Raw genomic sequence first — 15,893 nt, forward strand, 5'->3', positions numbered from 1 at the left:
TGGTTCCCCCCGCCGTATGTCCGCTGGGACGCGCTACCCGGAAGCGGCGGTGGCGGTTGCCATGGAGACCGCGGCCTAGCCGGGACCGTCATGTCCTTTAAGCGCGACGAGAGCGACCCGGGGCCGCTCGGGGCGCTGCAGGTGGGGCCGCCACCCCCCGGGACCGCCCGGGACCGCCCGGCATCCCCGGGACCCCTCCCCGGGCACCTCTCGGGCACCCCGGCACCGCCCGGCCCAGCCCCGGCCTCTCCCGCCTCCCCCGGCCTCACCCCCGGGCCGCGGCCTCAGCCCCGCGGGTCCCTGAGGCCTTCCCTGGGTCCCCCTTTGTCCCCTCGAGGTCCCCCGACCCTTCCCTCGCTCCCTCTGTGTCACCTCACCCTCCCCGGGCTGTCCCCAACTCTTTCCTGACCCCCCGGGACCCCCGACCCTTCCCTCGGTCCCTTTGTGTCCCCTCGAGGTCCCCCAGGTCCTTCCCCGGCCCCACTCTGTCCCCTCAGCCCTCCCCAGGGCTGTCCCCAGGGTGGCTTTGCCGCGGGGGGAGCGGTTTGGGGGCGGTTTAGGGACACTCTGGGGACAGTTTGGTGGCGGGAGGTGACCGCGGGTGGCCCTGCTGTCCCCAGAGGCGCCGCGTGGCCGAGCTGCTGGCCAGCGCCATCCCCGAGGACGAGGCGCTGCTGCTGCGCGATGGCAGGTGAGGGTCCCCGGCTGTCCCCAGTGTCCCCCAGTGTCCCCAGTGTCCCCCAGTGTCCCTCAGTGTCCCCTGCTGTCCCCAGGCTGGCGTGCTCGCTGTGTCCCCAGCGGCCCGTGTGTGACACTCTGCAGACGCTGCTGCTGCACCGGGCGGGCAGGAAGCACCTGGACAGTGAGTGACAGTGGCCCTGTCCCCTGTGCAGTCCCCATGTCCCTGTCCCCTGTCCCTGTCCCCTCAGTGTCCCTGTCCCTGTCCCCTCAGTGTCCCTGTCCCTGTCCCCTCAGTGTCCCTGTCCCTGTCCCTGTCCCCTCAGTGTCCCTGTCTCCTGTCCCTGTGTCCCTGTCCCTGTCCCTTCAGTGTCCCTGTCCCCTCACTGTCCCTGTCCCTGTCCCTGTCCGTGTCCCTGTCCGTGTCCCCTCAGTGTCCCCTGTCCCTGTCCATGTCCCCTGTCCCTGTCCCCTCTGTGTCCCCTCACTGTCCCTGTCCCTGTCTGTGTTCCCTCACTGTCCCTGTCCCCTCAATGTCCCTGTCCCCTGTCCCTGTCCCCTGTCCCTGTCCCCTCAGTGTCCCCTCACTGTTCCTGTCCCTGTCCCTGTCCCTGTCCCTGTCCCTGTCCCTGTCCTCTCAATGTCCCTGTCCCCTCACTGTCCCTATCCCTGTCCCTGTCCGTGTCCCCTCACTGTCCCTGTCCCTGTCTGTATCCCCTCAGTGTCACTGTCACTGTCCCTGTCCCTGTCCCTGTCCGTGTCCCCTCACTGTCCCTGTCCCTGTCTGTGTCCCCTCAGTGTCACTGTCCCTGTCCCTGTCCCTGTCCCTGTCCTCTCAGTGTCCCTGTCCCCTCACTGTCCCTGTCCCTGTCCCTGTCCCCTCACTGTCCCTGTCCCCTCTGTCACAGACCTGCAGCGTTCCTTCGGGCGGCACCGCTGGCCCCAGGTGGCCCTGCAGGGACCCCAGGTGACCCCGCAGGAGGCCCCGGGTGTGGCCCCAGGTGTGCAGGTGGGTGTGGCCGGGCTGGGCGTGGCCCCAAGGCTGAGACACAAAATGGGCGTGGCCTCTGTGGGTGTGTCCCTGGGAAGGTGTGGTCAATGTAGGTGTGGTTAAATGTGAGTGTGGCCAATGTGGGTGTGGTTAAATGTGGGTGTGGTCAATGTAGGTGTGGTTAAATATGGGTGTGGTTAGATGTGGGTGTGGCCTCCATGGGTGTGTCCGTGGAAGGGTGTGGTCTTTATGGGTGTGGTTCAAGATGGGTGTGGTCAATGTGGGTGTGGTTAAATATGGGTGTGGTTATATGTGGGTGTGGCCTCCATGGGTGTGTCCGTGGGAGGGTGTGGTCTTCATGGGTGTGGTTCAAGATGGGTGTGGTCAATGTAGGTGTCGTTAAATATGGGTGTGGTTAGATGCAGGTGTGGCCTCCATGGGTGTGTCCGTGGGAGGGTGTGGTCTGTATGGGTGTGGTTCAAGATGGGTGTGGTCTCCAAGTGGGTGGGGGCACATTGTGTGTCCCAAATGGTTGTGGCCAATGTGGGTGTTGCCCTGAGTGGGTGTGGCCTATATGGGTGTGGGGGTTCCATGGGGGCGTGGCCTCTGGGCATGCCCTAAGTGGGCGCGGCCTGGTTGGCTGTGCGGTGTGTGGGCGTGGCCCGGGTGGGTGTGGCCTGAGGGGGTGTGTCCTCGCAGGCGCCGCTGCTGGCGCGGACGCGCCGCCTGGCCCGGAGCGCGCTGCTGAGAGCGGCCCCGTACAGCAGCTGCTGCCGGAGAGCCACGTGAGGGACGGGAAATGGGGGGAAAAACCGGGAAATTGGGACTGGGGGGGCATGGGGGAAATGGGGGGGAAATGGGGAAATTGGGGGAATGGGGGAGAGATCGGGGGAAATGGGGGAAATGGGGGAGATGGGGGGGAAATGGGGGGAAAAACCGGGAAATTGGGACTGGGGGGGCATGGGGGAGATGGGGGGGAAATGGGGAAATTGGGGGAAATGGGGGAGATGTGGGGGGAATGGGGGAAATGGGGGGAAAAACCGGGAAATTGGGACTGGGGGGGGCATGGGGGAGATGGGGGGGAAATGGGGAAATTGGGGAAATGGGGGAGATGGGGGAGATGGGGGGAAATGGGGAAACTGGGGGGAAATGGGGGAGATGGGGGGAAATGGGGGAAATTGGGAGGAAATGGGGGAAATGGGGAAATTGGGGGAAATGGGGGAGATGGGGGAAAACAGAGGAAAATGGGGAAATGGGGGGAAAATGGGAAAACGGGGGGAAATGGGGAAATTGGGGGGGAAATGGGAAAACGGGGGGAAATGGGGAAAATGGGGGGGAAATGGGGGAAAAAACTGGGGGCAACGGGAAAATGGGGAAAATGGGGGAAACAGGGAAAAGATGGGGAAAGATGGGAAGGAAACGGGGAAAGAATGGGAGAAGATGGGAAAGGAACTCAGGGATACCAGGAAAAACCGGGAACAAACAGGAGAAGCTGGGAAAGGGACCCAGGGGCACCGGGGAAAGGTCTGGGATTCCCAGGAAAGGGAATGTTTTGGGATTCACCCCCTCTCCCTTCCCCCTCCCAGGTCGAAGGGCAGCAGCTCCCGGACCGGGATCCCCGGGGTGATCCCAAAAAATTCCCAGACACCACCAGAGCCGTCCCGGAACCCCGGGAATGCCGGGAATGCCGAAACCCCCGGCCCTGCACACAGAGAGGGTGAGACCCCGCCCCTTCCAGGGGGGTGTTCCCGGGAATTCCCCATTCCCGGAATTCCCAGCAGCCCCTTCCTCGCTCCCCCAGGCGCTCCCAAGGATGGGAAGCGGGGAAGGAAAGGAAATTCCCGAAGTCCCGAGGGGCTGAGCCCGGAGCGGCTGCGGATCCTGCGGCACCACCTGCACCTGCGCAGGTGGGTTGGGATCTGGGAATTCTGGGGAAAAGCCCGAAAATATCCCCCCGAAAATCCCCACAAATATCCCCGAAAATATCCCCAAGAACCCCCAAAAAAAGCCTCCAAAAATCCCCCCGAAGTCCCAGAAATGTCCAGAAAAATTCCCGAGGTTCCCCCGAGTCCCAGAAGAGGCCCCAGCGCCCTTTCCCTGTGTCCCAGCCGGGGCTGGCTCCAGGATCCCGCTGGGAACTGGGTGAAGGACGGGAACGCCGAGTTCGACTCCGACGAGGAGGAGCCGCCACCACTGCCACCAGCCTGACGTCCCCAAATGGCCCCAGGTGTCCCCAGGTGTCCCCAGGTGTCCCCAGAGCCCCGGGAATAAAGTGGGAATTTTTTGGGACCACTTTCCACAATTTTTCCACTTTATTCCCAGCGGTTCCTGAGCTCGGGGCGGGCACGGGGGGATCTTCAGGATTTCTTCTGTTGGCGACCTGGGGGGAGAGAAAAGGGGGGGTCAGGGTAAAGTCCCAGCCCTGGTGACACTTGGGGACATTCAGGAGCTCGCTCCAAGGTGGGCTCAGCACTGGGACCCCCAGGTGACATCTGGGGACCCTTGGGGACACTCCCAGAGCTCCTTTGGAGGTGGCTTTGTCTCTGGGACACCCCAATCCACCCCGGGGACACCTGGGGACACTGACAGAGCTCCTTTGGAGGTGGCTTTGTCTCTGGGACACCCCAATCCACCCCTGGGGACACCTGGGGACACTGACAGAGCTCCTTTGGAGGTGGCTTCGTCTCTGGGACACCCCAATCCACCCCTGGGGACACCTGGGGACACTCCCAGAGCTCCTTTGGAGGTGGCTTCGTCTCTGGGACAGCCCAGTCCACCCCTGGGGACACCTGGGGACACTCACGGAGCTCGTTGTTGCGGGTGAGGGCGGCGGCGGCGCGCGCCCGCGGGCCCTGCAGGGTGAAGGTGTACCCGAAGCGCAGCAGGGAGGGACACTGCTCCAGGGTGGCTGCCATGGCCATCTCCACCGTGTCCCCCAGGCGCTGGCACTGCGGGGACAGTGGGGACATGGTCAGTGTCACTGCCACACCCCCACCTCCACCGTGTCCCCCAGGCGCTGGCACTGCGGGGACAGGGGGGACATGGTCAGTGTCACTGCCACACCCCCACCTCCGCCGTGTCCCCCAGGTGCTGGCACTGTGGGATTGGAGACAGGTCACTGTCACCTTCCCCGCTGTCCCCGCTGTCCCCACTGTCCCCACTGTCCCTGCTGTCCCCGCTGTCCCTGCTATCCCCACTGTCCCCGCTGTCCCTGTCCCTGCTATCCCCACTGTCCCCTCTGTCCCCACTGTCCCCGCTGTCCCCGCTGTCCCCGCTGTCACCTGGTTGTCCACGCGGATCTCGCTCAGCGTGGGGCAGTGCCCGATGGCCGCCAGGACACTGTCCCTGCTGTCCCTGCTCTCCCCACTGTCCCTGCTGTCCCTGTCCCCGCTGTCCCCGCTGTCCCCGCTGTCCCCGCTGTCCCCGCTGTCACCTGGTTGTCCACGCGGATCTCGCTCAGCGTGGGGCAGTGCCCGATGGCCGCCAGGACAGTGTCCCTACTGTCCCCGCTATCCCCACTGTCCCTGCTGTCCCTGCTATCCCCACTGTCCCTGCTGTCCCCGCTGTCCCCACTGTCCCCGCTGTCCCTGCTGTCCCCGCTGTCCCCGCTGTCCCCGCTGTCCCCGCTGTCACCTGGTTGTCCACGCGGATCTCGCTCAGCGTGGGGCAGTGCCCGATGGCCGCCAGGACAGTGTCCCTGCTGTCCCTGCTGTCCCCGCTGTCCCTGCTCTCCCCACTGTCCCCGCTGTCCCCGCTGTCCCCGCTGTCACCTGGTTGTCCACGCGGATCTCGCTCAGCGTGGGGCAGTGCCCGATGGCCGCCAGGACAGTGTCCCTGCTATCCCCACTGTCCCCGCTGTCCCTGTCCCCACTGTCCCCGCTGTCCCCACTGTCCCTGCTGTCCCCGCTGTCCCCGCTGTCCCCGCTGTCACCTGGTTGTCCACGCGGATCTCGCTCAGCGTGGGGCAGTGCCCGATGGCCGCCAGCAGCCGCAGCATGCCCGCGCTGGTGATGAAGTTGGACTCGAGGTTGAGGCTCTGCAGGCTCTGGTTCTGCTCCAGCATCTCGGCCACCGCCTGGGGACACCCCGGTGACACCAGAGTGACACCGTGGGGACACTGCCCTCGGTGTCCCTGCGATGGGTGGACAGGCACGGACCCGTGCAGGGACACTGGGGGACACTGGGGGACTCACGTTGGCCACCAGGTCGTTGCTGCGCGTGGCCACCAGGCTGAGGCTGCGCACGTGGGTGTTGGTCTTGATGGCCTCACAGATGGCCTCGAGCGTGGGGACAGGGATGTCCTGGGGACAGCCGGGGACACGGGGTCACCAGAGGGCTTGGGATGTCCCCAGGGGGCTCGGGGACAGGGATGTGCTGGGGACACTGGGGACACGGGGTCACCAGAGGGCTTGGGTGGGAGCTGGCACCTTGGGGACATCTGGGGGACAGGGACACCCCGGGTGCCAACTGCTCCCACCCCGAGGGTCGCACAGGCCCCCTGGGGACACGCTGGGGGCGGTGGCAGCGCGGGGTCACCTTGATGTTGTTGAGGTTGACGTCCTGCAGCGCGGGGTCGTTGTCCTGCAGCCGCTGCAGCGTCTCGGCCACGTCCGTGGGGTTCGGGGGCTCGTCCGGCACCGGCCGGTACCGGTCCGGCTGCACCACGCCTGGGACAGCGTGGGGACACCGTGGGGACGTGGGGACAGTGTGGGGACAGTGTGGGGACAGCGTGGGGACAGCGCGGGGACAGCGCGGGGACAGCACGGGGACATGGGGACAGTGTGGGGACACCGTGGGGACAGCATGGGGACACCGTGGGGACACCGTGGGGACACCGTGGGGACACCGTGGGGACATGGGGACATGGGGACAGCGTGGGGACAGCGCGGGGACAGCGCGGGGACAGTGTGGGGACAGCGTGGGGACAGCGCGGGGACAGTGTGGGGACAGCGCGGGGACATGGGGGACAGCGTGGGGACAGCGCGGGGACAGCGCGGGGACAGCGCGGGGACACCGTGGGGACAGCGCGGGGACATGGGGACAGTGTGGGGACAGCGCGGGGACAGCGCGGGGACAGCGTGGGGACAGCGCGGGGACATGGGGACAGCGCGAGGACAGCGTGGGGACACGGGGACAGCATGGGGACAGCGCGGGGACAGCGCGGGGACACGGGGACAGCATGGGGACAGTGTGGGGATGGGGTTCAGGGGCATGGGGACACCGTGGGGACAAGGGAACACCATGGGGACGGGGCTCAGGGGCACGGGGACAGCGTGGGGACACTGGGACACACGAGTTTGGTCCCCAAATAATGCCCCAACCACCCTGTGGAGGCACTTGTCCACCTGTCCCCTGTCCTGTCCCGGTGTCACTCCCTGTGGATTCCCAGGCTCTGTCCCCACCCCTGTCCCAGTGTCACTCCCTGTGGATTCCCAGGCTCTGTCCCCACCCCTGTCCCGGTGTCACTCCCTGTCCCTGTCCCTGTCCCTGTCACTCACTGTTGATGCCCTCCGTGTTGCAGATGTTCCCGCTGCAGATGGCATCGTAGTACTGCTTGTTACTCATTAGCGTGTACATGCCCAGGATGGCTGCGGGGACAGCGGGGTGACACTGGGGACATGGGGTCACAGGGGGACACAGGGCCCCACTGTCCCCCCGGGGAGGTGGCACCGGGAGCCGAAGGTGGGGCTGGAGCTGCTTCAGCTGAGGGGACACAGAGGGTGAGGGGGACCGAGGGTGACACTGTGGGACAGTGTGTGTGTGTGACACTGGGGTGTGGGTGACACAGGGACAGGGGTGACAGGGATGTGTGTGACATTCGGGTGTGGGTGACAGTGACACCGTGTGACACTCGGGTGTGGGTGACAGTGACACCATGTGACACTCAGGTGTGTGACACAAGGACAGGTGTGCCGTGCTGGCCTGGTGCTCGGTGTCCCTCCCCGGGTGACACAGTGGCACCGTGTGACACTCGGGTGTGTGACAGTGACACGTGTGACAGGCACAGCCCCTCGGGGACAGCGTTACCCTCGGCCGAGGCCCTTCCTGGTGCCGCTCCCGGCCCCGCGGGGATCCCGGCCTGCGCAGAGCCCATCCCATGGGAATCCCACGGGAATCCCACGGAAATCCCACCCCAGCCCCACCAGATCCCAATCCCATGGGAATCCCACGGAAATCCCACCCCAGCCCCATCCTTTACAAATCCCACCCCCATTCCAACCCCATCCATGTCCCCATTCCCAATCCCATTCCCATCCCCGATCCCTGATCCCATTCCCGATCCTATCCCCATTCCCATCCCCATCCCCGATCCCATTCCCATCCCCGATCCCATCCCCATTCCCGATCCCCGATCCCCGATCCCCGATCCCATTCCCGATCCCGCGGTCCCATCCCCGATCCCCGATCCCCGATCCCATTCCCGATCCCCGATCCCCGATCCCATTCCCGATCCCCGATCCCCGATCCCATTCCCGATCCCATCCCCATCCCCGATCCCTGATCCCATCCCCATTTCCAATCTCGATCCCATTCCCGATCCCCGATCCCATTCCTGATCCCATTCCCGATCCCATTTCCAATCCCGATCCCATCCCCGATCCCATTCCCGGTCCCGCGGTCCCCGCTGTCCCCACCCACCGGCGATGTCGCACATCTCGGCCTCGGTGGCGTTGGCCAGCGCCTCCTCCAGCTCCGGCTCCAGCGTCACCTGCTCCTCCCGCGGCAGCGCCGGCGCCGCCGCCTTGGGGACAAACGGCTTCCCTGGGGACAGGGACATGGGGACATGGGACACCGGGCATGGCCACAGAGGGCTTCCCTGGGGACAGGGACATGGGGACATGGGACACCGGGCATGGCCACAAAGGGCTTCCCTGGGGACAGGGACATGGGGACATGGGACACTGGGCATGGCCACAAAGGGCTTTCCTGGGGACAGGGGCATTGGGACATCGGGACATGGGGACACCAGGCATGGCCACAGAGGGCTTCCCTGGGAACAGGGACATGGGGACACTGGGCATGGCGACGAAGGGCTTCCCTGGGGACAGGGACAGGGTCACAGGGACATCGGGACATGGGGACACCGTGCATGGTGACAAACGGCTTCTCTGGGGACAGGGGCACAGTCACAGGGACATGGGGACACTGGGCATGGCCACAAAGGGCTTCCCTGGGGACAGGGGCACGGGACAAACGGCTTCAGGTGGCATCATCGCAGTGCCTCACTGAGGCTGGCACTGCTGTCGCTGGGTTGTGACCATCCCGGGGCTGGCACTGCTGTCACGGGGGGTGGCCCTGCCAGGGCTGGTGGCCGTGCCCGGGGCTGGCACTGCTGTCACGGGGGGTGGCCCTGCCAGGGCTGGTGGCCGTGCCCGGGGCTGGCGGGGGCCCAGCTCGCCCAGGACACCCGAGCCGCTGGCGAGGCCGAGCTAAATATACCCGAGCCTGGGGGCCCGGTCCCCTCCGTGTCCCCAGCCTGTCCCCAGCCCGTCCCCACGCTGTCGCCGCTGTCCCCCGACCTTTTTTCTCGCCGGTGAAGGGCACGAGGTCCTGGCGCTCCTCGGCCTCCAGCGCCTGCCGCTCCAGGTGCTGCAGGAGCGCGTCCCGGTCCAGCGGTCCCGTGGGGCTCTTGTGGGTCTGGTCGCGCTGGCGCAGCCCCGCGGGCAGCAGCACGTTCTGGGGACAGCGCCCGTGTCACCGCCTGTCCCCGCGGCCACCCGCGCCGCCCCCCGGCCCGCGCCCACCTCGGGGTCCATCTCGGCCAGCTCGGCGTCCAGCTGGGCCAGCTCCTCCGGGGACAGCTCCTGCAGGATCTTGTCCTCGTCGATGTCGCGGTACTTCTCCAGCTCCTGCCGGTACGGCGTCATGGCCGCGGGGACCTGGGGACAGCGGGGGGACACCGCTGGGGACAGCGGGGGGACAGCGGCAGGGACCCCCTCGTGGCAGCACTGGCGGGCTCTGGGGACACCGTGGGACACGGGGGGACCTGGCCGTGCCGCCCTCTGCGGGGACAGCGCTTGGGGACACGGAGCACCCCCAACAGTTGTCCCCAACCTTTGTCACCTCCCAGGGTCACATCCCGCTCCTGCCCCCCCCCCCCAGTGCCAGCGTCCCCCCCAAATCCGGCCCTGCCGCGGGTGACAGGCGGGACAAACCGCGAGTCCCCAAATGTCGCGACCCCACAGGCGCCGCTCCGCGCTGTCCCCAGAGCGGGGTGGGGACACACCTGCCCCGCCCCACCCCCTCGGAGCGTGGGAATTCCCTCGGGAAGCGGCTCCGGGATCCCCGAACCCCCAGATCTCTGTGGCGGGAGGGGGGAGGGGGAGGTGACAGCGCGGGGACAGCGCGGGGACAGCGGGGCCGTACCTGGGGCCGATCCCGACCGCCGGGGCTGATCCCGCGGCCGATCCCAAAGCCCTGGGGGGGCTCCTACAGCGGATCCTGAAGCCGGGGCCGATCCCGGAGCCCCGGGGCCGATCCCAAAGGCGATCCCAAAGCCGGGGCCGATCCCAAGGCTCTGGGGCCGCGCGGGGCATGAGATCAGCGCTTTATTCGGGCCGGGAGGGGCGGATCCGTGCCCGGCCCTTATCGGGAACGGGGGGGCCCCGCCCCGGCCCCGCGGGGCCCCGCCGACCCCAAAACCGCCGGGGGCAGAGGGAGAGCGGATCCTTCCCCAGTCCCACAAACCCCGCAAAGCTCCGACCCCAAAACCGCCGGGGGAAGAGGGGGGCACGGATCCTTTACAAACCCCACAAAGCTCAAGGCGGGTTTGGCCCCACAAGCCCCGAATTCGGGGGGTTTGGACCCCCCCAAATGGGGCTTGGGGGAGCTGGGAATGAGTTTTATAGGGTCTTCTGGAAAAGGGGATCCCATAAACTTTATTTTAGGCTTTCCTGGAGAAAGAAATCCCATTTTATTGCAGGGTCTTCTGGAAAGGGATGGGTTCGTGAGCCTTGTTTAGTGTAGGATTTCCTGGAAAAAGGGCTCCCACCCCACATTTTCTGTAGCATTTCTGGAAAAAGGATTCTGCAAACCTCTTTATTTGTTGCAGGATCTCCTGGAAAAAGGGGCTCCCCTCACCCCACACAAACCAAGCCCCACGTCAACTTTATTCCCTCCTCCAACACCCCTGGTGAACAGTGACCCCCAAAAACACATCCCTCCCATGGGTGACCCCATATCCCTAAATCCCAAATCCCAACAGCCCAGCATCCCAAAATCCTGGGATTTCAGGCACTGCCAACACTTTGGAAGGGAGCCCCTCAACAAAACCATGGAAGCTGTCAATCCCAATATCCCAACAGCCCAAATCCCAAATCCCAGCCCTCAGGCACTAGGAATGCTCTGTCTAATGTTGATTTTCTGTGTTTTAGGAAGGGACTCCCACACCCCAAACCCCACACCCCAAATCCCAGCCCTCAGGCACTGGGGACACTGTCTAATGATGATTTTCTGTGTTTTAGGAAGGGACTCCCACACCCCAAACCCCACACCCCAGCCCTCAGGCACTGGGGACGCTCTGCTTGATGACGATTTTCTGCCGGCCGGGCCGTGCCCCGGGGCTGTCCCCGGCCCCTCCGGCGGCGGCGGCGGCGGCGGCGGCGGCGCTGGGCAGCCCGTGGGCCGTCACGTACTTGCGGTAGGCCTCGCGGATGATGCGGAAGGCGCGGGCGTTGGAGTAGGGGATGTCGGTGATGGGGTCGCGGTACAGGGCGGGCTTGTGCGTGACGGGGCACAGCTCCCGCACCGGCAGCCGCGGCGCCCGCGCCCGCGGGAAGCAGCGCTCGAAGGTGGCGTCGTCGCTGAAGGAGATGAAGGTGCGCGAGCACTTCCCCGGAGACGGCGGCTGCGCCTCGGGGTCCAGCCTGCAACGGCAGCGCCGCGGCCGGGCTGGGAGCGGGGCTGGGCTGGGAGAGGGGCTGGGAGAGGGGCTGGGAGCGGGGCTGGGAGTGGGGCTGGGCTGGGAGTGGGGCTGGGAGTGGGGCTGGGAGCGGGGCGGGGCTGGGAGAGGGGCTGGGAGTGGGGCTGGGAGCGGGGCTGGGCTGGGAGCGGGGCTGGGCTGGGAGAGGGGCTGGGAGTGGGGCTGGGCTGGGAGTGGGGCTGGGAGCGGGACAGGGCTGGGAGCGGGACTGGGAGAGGGGCTGGGAGTGGGGCTGGGAGCGGGGCTGGGCTGGGAGCGGGGCTGGGAGCAGGGCTGGGAGCGGGGCTGGGCTGGGAGCGGGGCCTCCCGGGGCTGGGGGTGGCCCAAAGCGGGGATTCCAAAGGGATCTGGGCCTCAAAAGGTGAAGGTCCAGTGGGGGATTTGGGATGGCCAAGGTGGTACCCAAAAACTGTGACTCCAATGGGATCTGGGGGCTCAAAAGGTGGGGCTCCAATGGGGGATTGGGGTGGCCAAAAGGGGGGATTCCAATGGGATCTAGAGGCTCAAAAGGTGAGGGTCTAATGGGGGATTTGGGATGGTCAAGGCAGTGCCCAAGAACTGCGACTCCCATGGGATTTGGGGCCTCAAAAGGTGCAGCTCCAGTGGGGGATTTGGGGTTTGTGGTGGTGCCCAAGAAATGTGACTCTCATGGGATTTGGGATCGTCAAGGACGTGCCCAAAACCTGCGATTCCAAAGGGATTTGGGGCCTCAAAAACTGCAATTCCAATGTGGAATTTGAGATCGCCAAGGTGGAGCTCAAAACCTGCTTTTCCCATGGGATTAGGGGGTTCCAAGGTGGCAGCCCCAGGTCGGGATTCGGTGCCCAAATCCACCCCCAAACTGGGATTTTGGGATTTGGGAGCTCTGAGGTGCCGCCCAGCCCCTCTGGGGCAGCTCCAGGGGAGGCTCTGGGCTGGGATTTGGGATTCTGGGGGCACTCACCCCTCGACGTCCACGGGGTCATCGCGGCCGGGCTCGGGCAGGAGCGGCATGGTCAGGGACCAGTACCGGATCACGGGGCCCACGATCTTCCTCTTCTTCTGCACCTGCTTCTTCTTGTCCGCCTCCAGCCGCTCGTAGTTCTCTGGGGTCGGGAAAGGATCAGGAATGGGACTGGGAAAGGATCAGGAATGGGACTGGGAAAGGATCAGGAATGGGACTGGGAAAGGATCAGGATCGGGAACGGGGGCAGGAAGGGCTCAGCCCGGCACGGGGACGTTACAGCACTGCCAGCTCCGGTCCTGGGATCCCAGTGCCGTTCCCAGTGTCCCTGTCCCATTCCCAGTACCCCGTTCCCAGTACCCCGCTCCTCACCCAGGGAGCGCAGGTTGATCTCCTCGGTGATCTTGGCCTCCTCCAGCAGCTCCTCCTGGGTCAGGGGCCGCTCGTAGCTGGTCCCTCCCTTTTTCCTCTTGGACTGCACCTGGCGCTCCTGGAGCCGCAGGAACGTCTGCCGGGTGTGCTCCGTGGTGGACTGCCGCATGTGCTTCCTGCCTGCAGGGACACCCAGAGATCCCCAGGATCCCATTCCCAGCTCCTGGATCACCCAGAGATCCCCAGGATCCCATTCCCAACCCCTGGATCACCCAGAGATCCCCAGGATCCCATTCCCAACCCCTGGAGAACCAGGAGCTCTCCCATGGGATCCCATTTCCCTCCGGGATCACCAAGACCTTGCTCCCACCCATTCCCATTCCCATTCCCATTCCCATTCCCATTCCCATTCCCATTCCCATTCCCATCCCATCCCCACCCCACCCCATCCCATTCCCACCCCACCCCATTCCCATTCCCATCCCATCCCCATCCCATTCCCATCCCCACCCCATTCCCATCCCCATTCCCATTCCCATTCCCATTCCCATCCCCATTCCCATTCCCACCCCATTCCCATTCCCATTCCCATTCCCATTCCCATCCCATTCCCATCCCACCCCACCCACACTCACTGTCTCCCACATCCTCCTGCAGCTCCAGGGGCACGGATTTCACCTCCCTGCTCCTCTGGGCGCCGCCCCGCGGCCCCTCGGCCTTCTTGGCCCGCAGGCTCTTGAGCGGCTCCTGCGGGCGGCAGCACCGAGCCAAGGCTCGAGGAAGGCCCGGGGGGTTCACTTCCCCGGTAACAGCCCGGTAACAGCCCCGGTAACGGCTCGGTACCCGGGGGCTCATTTCCCTCCCCAGTAACAGCCCGGTACCCGGGGGTTCACTTCCCCGGTAACAGCTCGGTAACAGCCCGGTACTCGGGGGTTCACTTCCCCGGAAAAGCCCTGGTAACAGCCCGGTACCCAGGGGTTCACTTCCCCGGTAACAGCTCGGTAACAGCCCGGTGCCCGGGGGTTCACTTCCCCGGTAACAGCCCCGGTAACGGCTCGGTACCCGGGGGTTCATTTCCCCGGTAACAGCCCGGTGCCCGGGGGTTCACTTCCCCGGTAACAGCCCGGTGCCCGGGGGTTCACTTCCCCGGTAACAGCCCCGGTAACAGCCCGGTACCCGGGGGTTCATTTCCCTCCCCAGTAGCAGCCGGTACCCGGGGGTTCGTTTCCCCGGTAACAGCCCGGTACCCGGGGGTTCATTTCCCCCCCGGTAGCAGCCGTACCCGGTAGGCCTTGGTGAGCACGCGGCGGCGCCGCCGGGGCTCGGCCTCGTCCTGCTCCGAGCCCGGCTCGTCGCCCTCGTCGATGTCGAAGTCCGAGTCCACCTCGTCATCGCTGTCCGAGTGCTCGCCGCGGTACTCGTCATCGCCCGACTCCTGGGAGGGTGGGAATGTTGGGAATGGGGGAATGTGGGAATGGGAATGTGGGAATGTGGGAATGTGGGATCCCACCCAGGGAGCCCCGCGGTACTCGTCATCGCCCGACTCCTGGGAAGGTGGGAATGTTGGGAATGGGGGAATGTTGGGAATGGGAATGTGGGAATGCGGGATCCCACCCCGGGAACCCCGCAGTGCTCGTCATCGCCCGACTCCTGGGAGGGTGGGAATGGGGGAATGTTGGGAATGTTGGGAATGGGAATGTGGGAATGCGGGATCCCACCCCGGGAACCCCGCGGTACTCGTCATCACCCGACTCCTGGGAATGTTGGGAATGTTGGGAATATGGGAATGTGGGATCCCACCCAGGGAGCCCTGCGGTACTCGTCATCGCCCGACTCCTGGGAAGGTGGGAATGGGGGAATGTTGGGATGTGGGAACATTGGGAATGTGGGAACGTGGGAATGTTGGGAACGTGGGAATGTGGGATCCCACCCCGGGATCACCATTCCCAGGAGTCTGTGCCCGGACTCCTGGGAATGGCGGCAATTTGGGAATGTTGGGAATGATAGGAATAGGGGATTGGGAACTGTGGGATCCCTCTGAGTCCTGGCATGGGGAATGATGTTGGGAATGTTGGGAATGTTGGGAATGTAGGAAAATGGGATTGGGAACCATGGAATCGCACCGAGTTCTCGTCGTCCCCGCACTCCTGGGATGGGGAATGTTGGGAATGTTGGGAATTCGGGAATGTTGGGAATGATGGGAATGATGGGACTGGGGGATTGGGAGCTGTGGGATCCCACTGAGTCCTGGGATAGGGAATGTTGGGAATGTTGGGAATGTGGGATTGGGAGCCGTGGGATCCCACTGAGTCCTGGGATGGGGAATGTTGGGATCGGGAGCCGCGGGATCCCACCCAGGGATCCCCGCAGTGCTCACTGTGCCCCGTGGGACCCGTTATCCCGGGATTTATCCCGTTATCCCGAGATTTATCCCGTTATCCCGGAATCCCCGGGATCTGTTATCCCGAATCCCCTTATCCCGGAACCCCACGGCACGGAGCACCCGGGGTCCCCCAAACGCTCCTCCCGGGACATCCCCGTTCCCCGGACACCCCCTGGGCACCCCTCAGCCCCGCTGCCCTCGCGGTTCCGCCGCCGCACTCGGAGCGCCGGGCCCGCTCCCGCCGCTCCCGCCGCTCCCGCCGCGCCGGTGCCGCTCGCCTCGTTGAAGCCGCCGTAGGTGGTCTGGTAGAACTCGTCCTCCTCCTCGGCCTGCAGCAGCCCCGAGAGGCGATTCCCCGCCGTCCGCCGCGGGGCGCGGCCCTCGGCCAGGCTCATCTCGGCGCTCGGCTCGCCCGCCTGCCGGGAGCGCCCCGCCCCGCGCGGGGAGAGCGAGCGAGCGCAGAGCGATGGATGGACCGGGAGAGAGAGCGACACCGCGCGGGGACCGGGGGAACGGCGGGTGACGTCACCGCGTGAGTGATGTCATTATGTGAGTGACGTCGTTTTGTTTGGGGTGACGTCATGCGGCGTGTGTGCGCTCTGTG

General features: G+C 65.5%; 3 protein-coding genes across 5 annotated transcripts; 1 reads left to right on the top strand and 2 right to left on the bottom strand.

The window, feature by feature from the left end:
* The first annotated feature begins 10 nt into the window (after window positions 1–10).
* SCNM1 (sodium channel modifier 1) lies at window positions 11–3,961 on the top strand. Of its 2 annotated transcripts, XM_059871038.1 has the most exons (8): window positions 12–141; window positions 621–691; window positions 774–862; window positions 1,587–1,687; window positions 2,369–2,454; window positions 3,256–3,386; window positions 3,471–3,576; window positions 3,778–3,961. In XM_059871038.1, exons 1-8 carry the CDS (start codon window positions 91–93, stop codon window positions 3,875–3,877), a joined length of 735 nt encoding a protein of 244 aa, XP_059727021.1. In that variant the 5' UTR covers window positions 12–90; the 3' UTR covers window positions 3,878–3,961. The 2 variants fall into 2 exon arrangements, with proteins under 2 accessions (XP_059727022.1, XP_059727021.1); XM_059871039.1 differs by lacking the exon at window positions 2,369–2,454 and having other exon boundaries at window positions 11–141; window positions 3,699–3,961.
* On the bottom strand, window positions 3,921–10,553 carry TMOD4 (tropomodulin 4). Its single transcript, XM_059871023.1, has 10 exons — window positions 10,037–10,553; window positions 9,415–9,549; window positions 9,190–9,346; window positions 8,309–8,431; window positions 7,168–7,257; window positions 6,206–6,336; window positions 5,863–5,970; window positions 5,601–5,744; window positions 4,473–4,617; window positions 3,921–4,049 (listed from the first exon to the last, which is right to left on the bottom strand). The coding sequence occupies exons 2-10, from the start codon at window positions 9,535–9,537 to the stop codon at window positions 4,027–4,029; spliced, it is 1,044 nt and encodes a 347-aa protein (XP_059727006.1). The 5' UTR covers window positions 9,538–9,549; window positions 10,037–10,553; the 3' UTR covers window positions 3,921–4,026.
* A 141-nt stretch (window positions 10,554–10,694) lies between these two features.
* Window positions 10,695–15,722, bottom strand: VPS72 (vacuolar protein sorting 72 homolog). Of its 2 annotated transcripts, XM_059871022.1 has the most exons (8): window positions 15,568–15,722; window positions 14,189–14,341; window positions 13,542–13,653; window positions 12,907–13,086; window positions 12,535–12,676; window positions 11,176–11,535; window positions 11,070–11,092; window positions 10,695–10,970 (listed from the first exon to the last, which is right to left on the bottom strand). In XM_059871022.1, exons 1-7 carry the CDS (start codon window positions 15,682–15,684, stop codon window positions 11,089–11,091), a joined length of 1,068 nt encoding a protein of 355 aa, XP_059727005.1. In that variant the 5' UTR covers window positions 15,685–15,722; the 3' UTR covers window positions 10,695–10,970; window positions 11,070–11,088. The 2 variants fall into 2 exon arrangements, with proteins under 2 accessions (XP_059727005.1, XP_059727004.1); XM_059871021.1 differs by lacking the exons at window positions 10,695–10,970; window positions 11,070–11,092 and having other exon boundaries at window positions 11,113–11,535.
* Window positions 15,723–15,893: the final 171 nt, after the last annotated feature.

Source organism: Haemorhous mexicanus, chromosome 31, assembly GCF_027477595.1.
Source record: "Haemorhous mexicanus isolate bHaeMex1 chromosome 31, bHaeMex1.pri, whole genome shotgun sequence".
In the NCBI taxonomy this organism is placed as follows: Eukaryota; Metazoa; Chordata; class Aves; order Passeriformes; family Fringillidae; genus Haemorhous; species Haemorhous mexicanus.

Excerpts from the sequence above, each read along its gene's own strand:
- SCNM1 (XM_059871038.1), top strand. The coding sequence starts at position 91 with ATGTCCTTTAAGCGCGACGAGAGCGACCCGGGGCCGCTCGGGGCGCTG. Across the intron at positions 142-620 it reads GGCCGCTCGGGGCGCTGCAG|AGGCGCCGCGTGGCCGAGCT; the intron begins GTGGGGCCGCCA and ends TGCTGTCCCCAG. Across the intron at positions 3,577-3,777 it reads CACCACCTGCACCTGCGCAG|CCGGGGCTGGCTCCAGGATC; the intron begins GTGGGTTGGGAT and ends CCTGTGTCCCAG.
- TMOD4 (XM_059871023.1), bottom strand. The coding sequence starts at position 9,537 with ATGACGCCGTACCGGCAGGAGCTGGAGAAGTACCGCGACATCGACGAG. Across the intron at positions 8,432-9,189 it reads CTTCACCGGCGAGAAAAAAG|GGAAGCCGTTTGTCCCCAAG; the intron begins GTCGGGGGACAG and ends CCCTGTCCCCAG. Across the intron at positions 5,971-6,205 it reads TCAACCTCAACAACATCAAG|GACATCCCTGTCCCCACGCT; the intron begins GTGACCCCGCGC and ends GGCTGTCCCCAG.
- VPS72 (XM_059871022.1), bottom strand. The coding sequence starts at position 15,684 with ATGAGCCTGGCCGAGGGCCGCGCCCCGCGGCGGACGGCGGGGAATCGC. Across the intron at positions 14,342-15,567 it reads CCTACGGCGGCTTCAACGAG|GAGTCGGGCGATGACGAGTA; the intron begins GCGAGCGGCACC and ends CCACCCTCCCAG. Across the intron at positions 12,677-12,906 it reads GATCAACCTGCGCTCCCTGG|AGAACTACGAGCGGCTGGAG; the intron begins GTGAGGAGCGGG and ends TCCCGACCCCAG.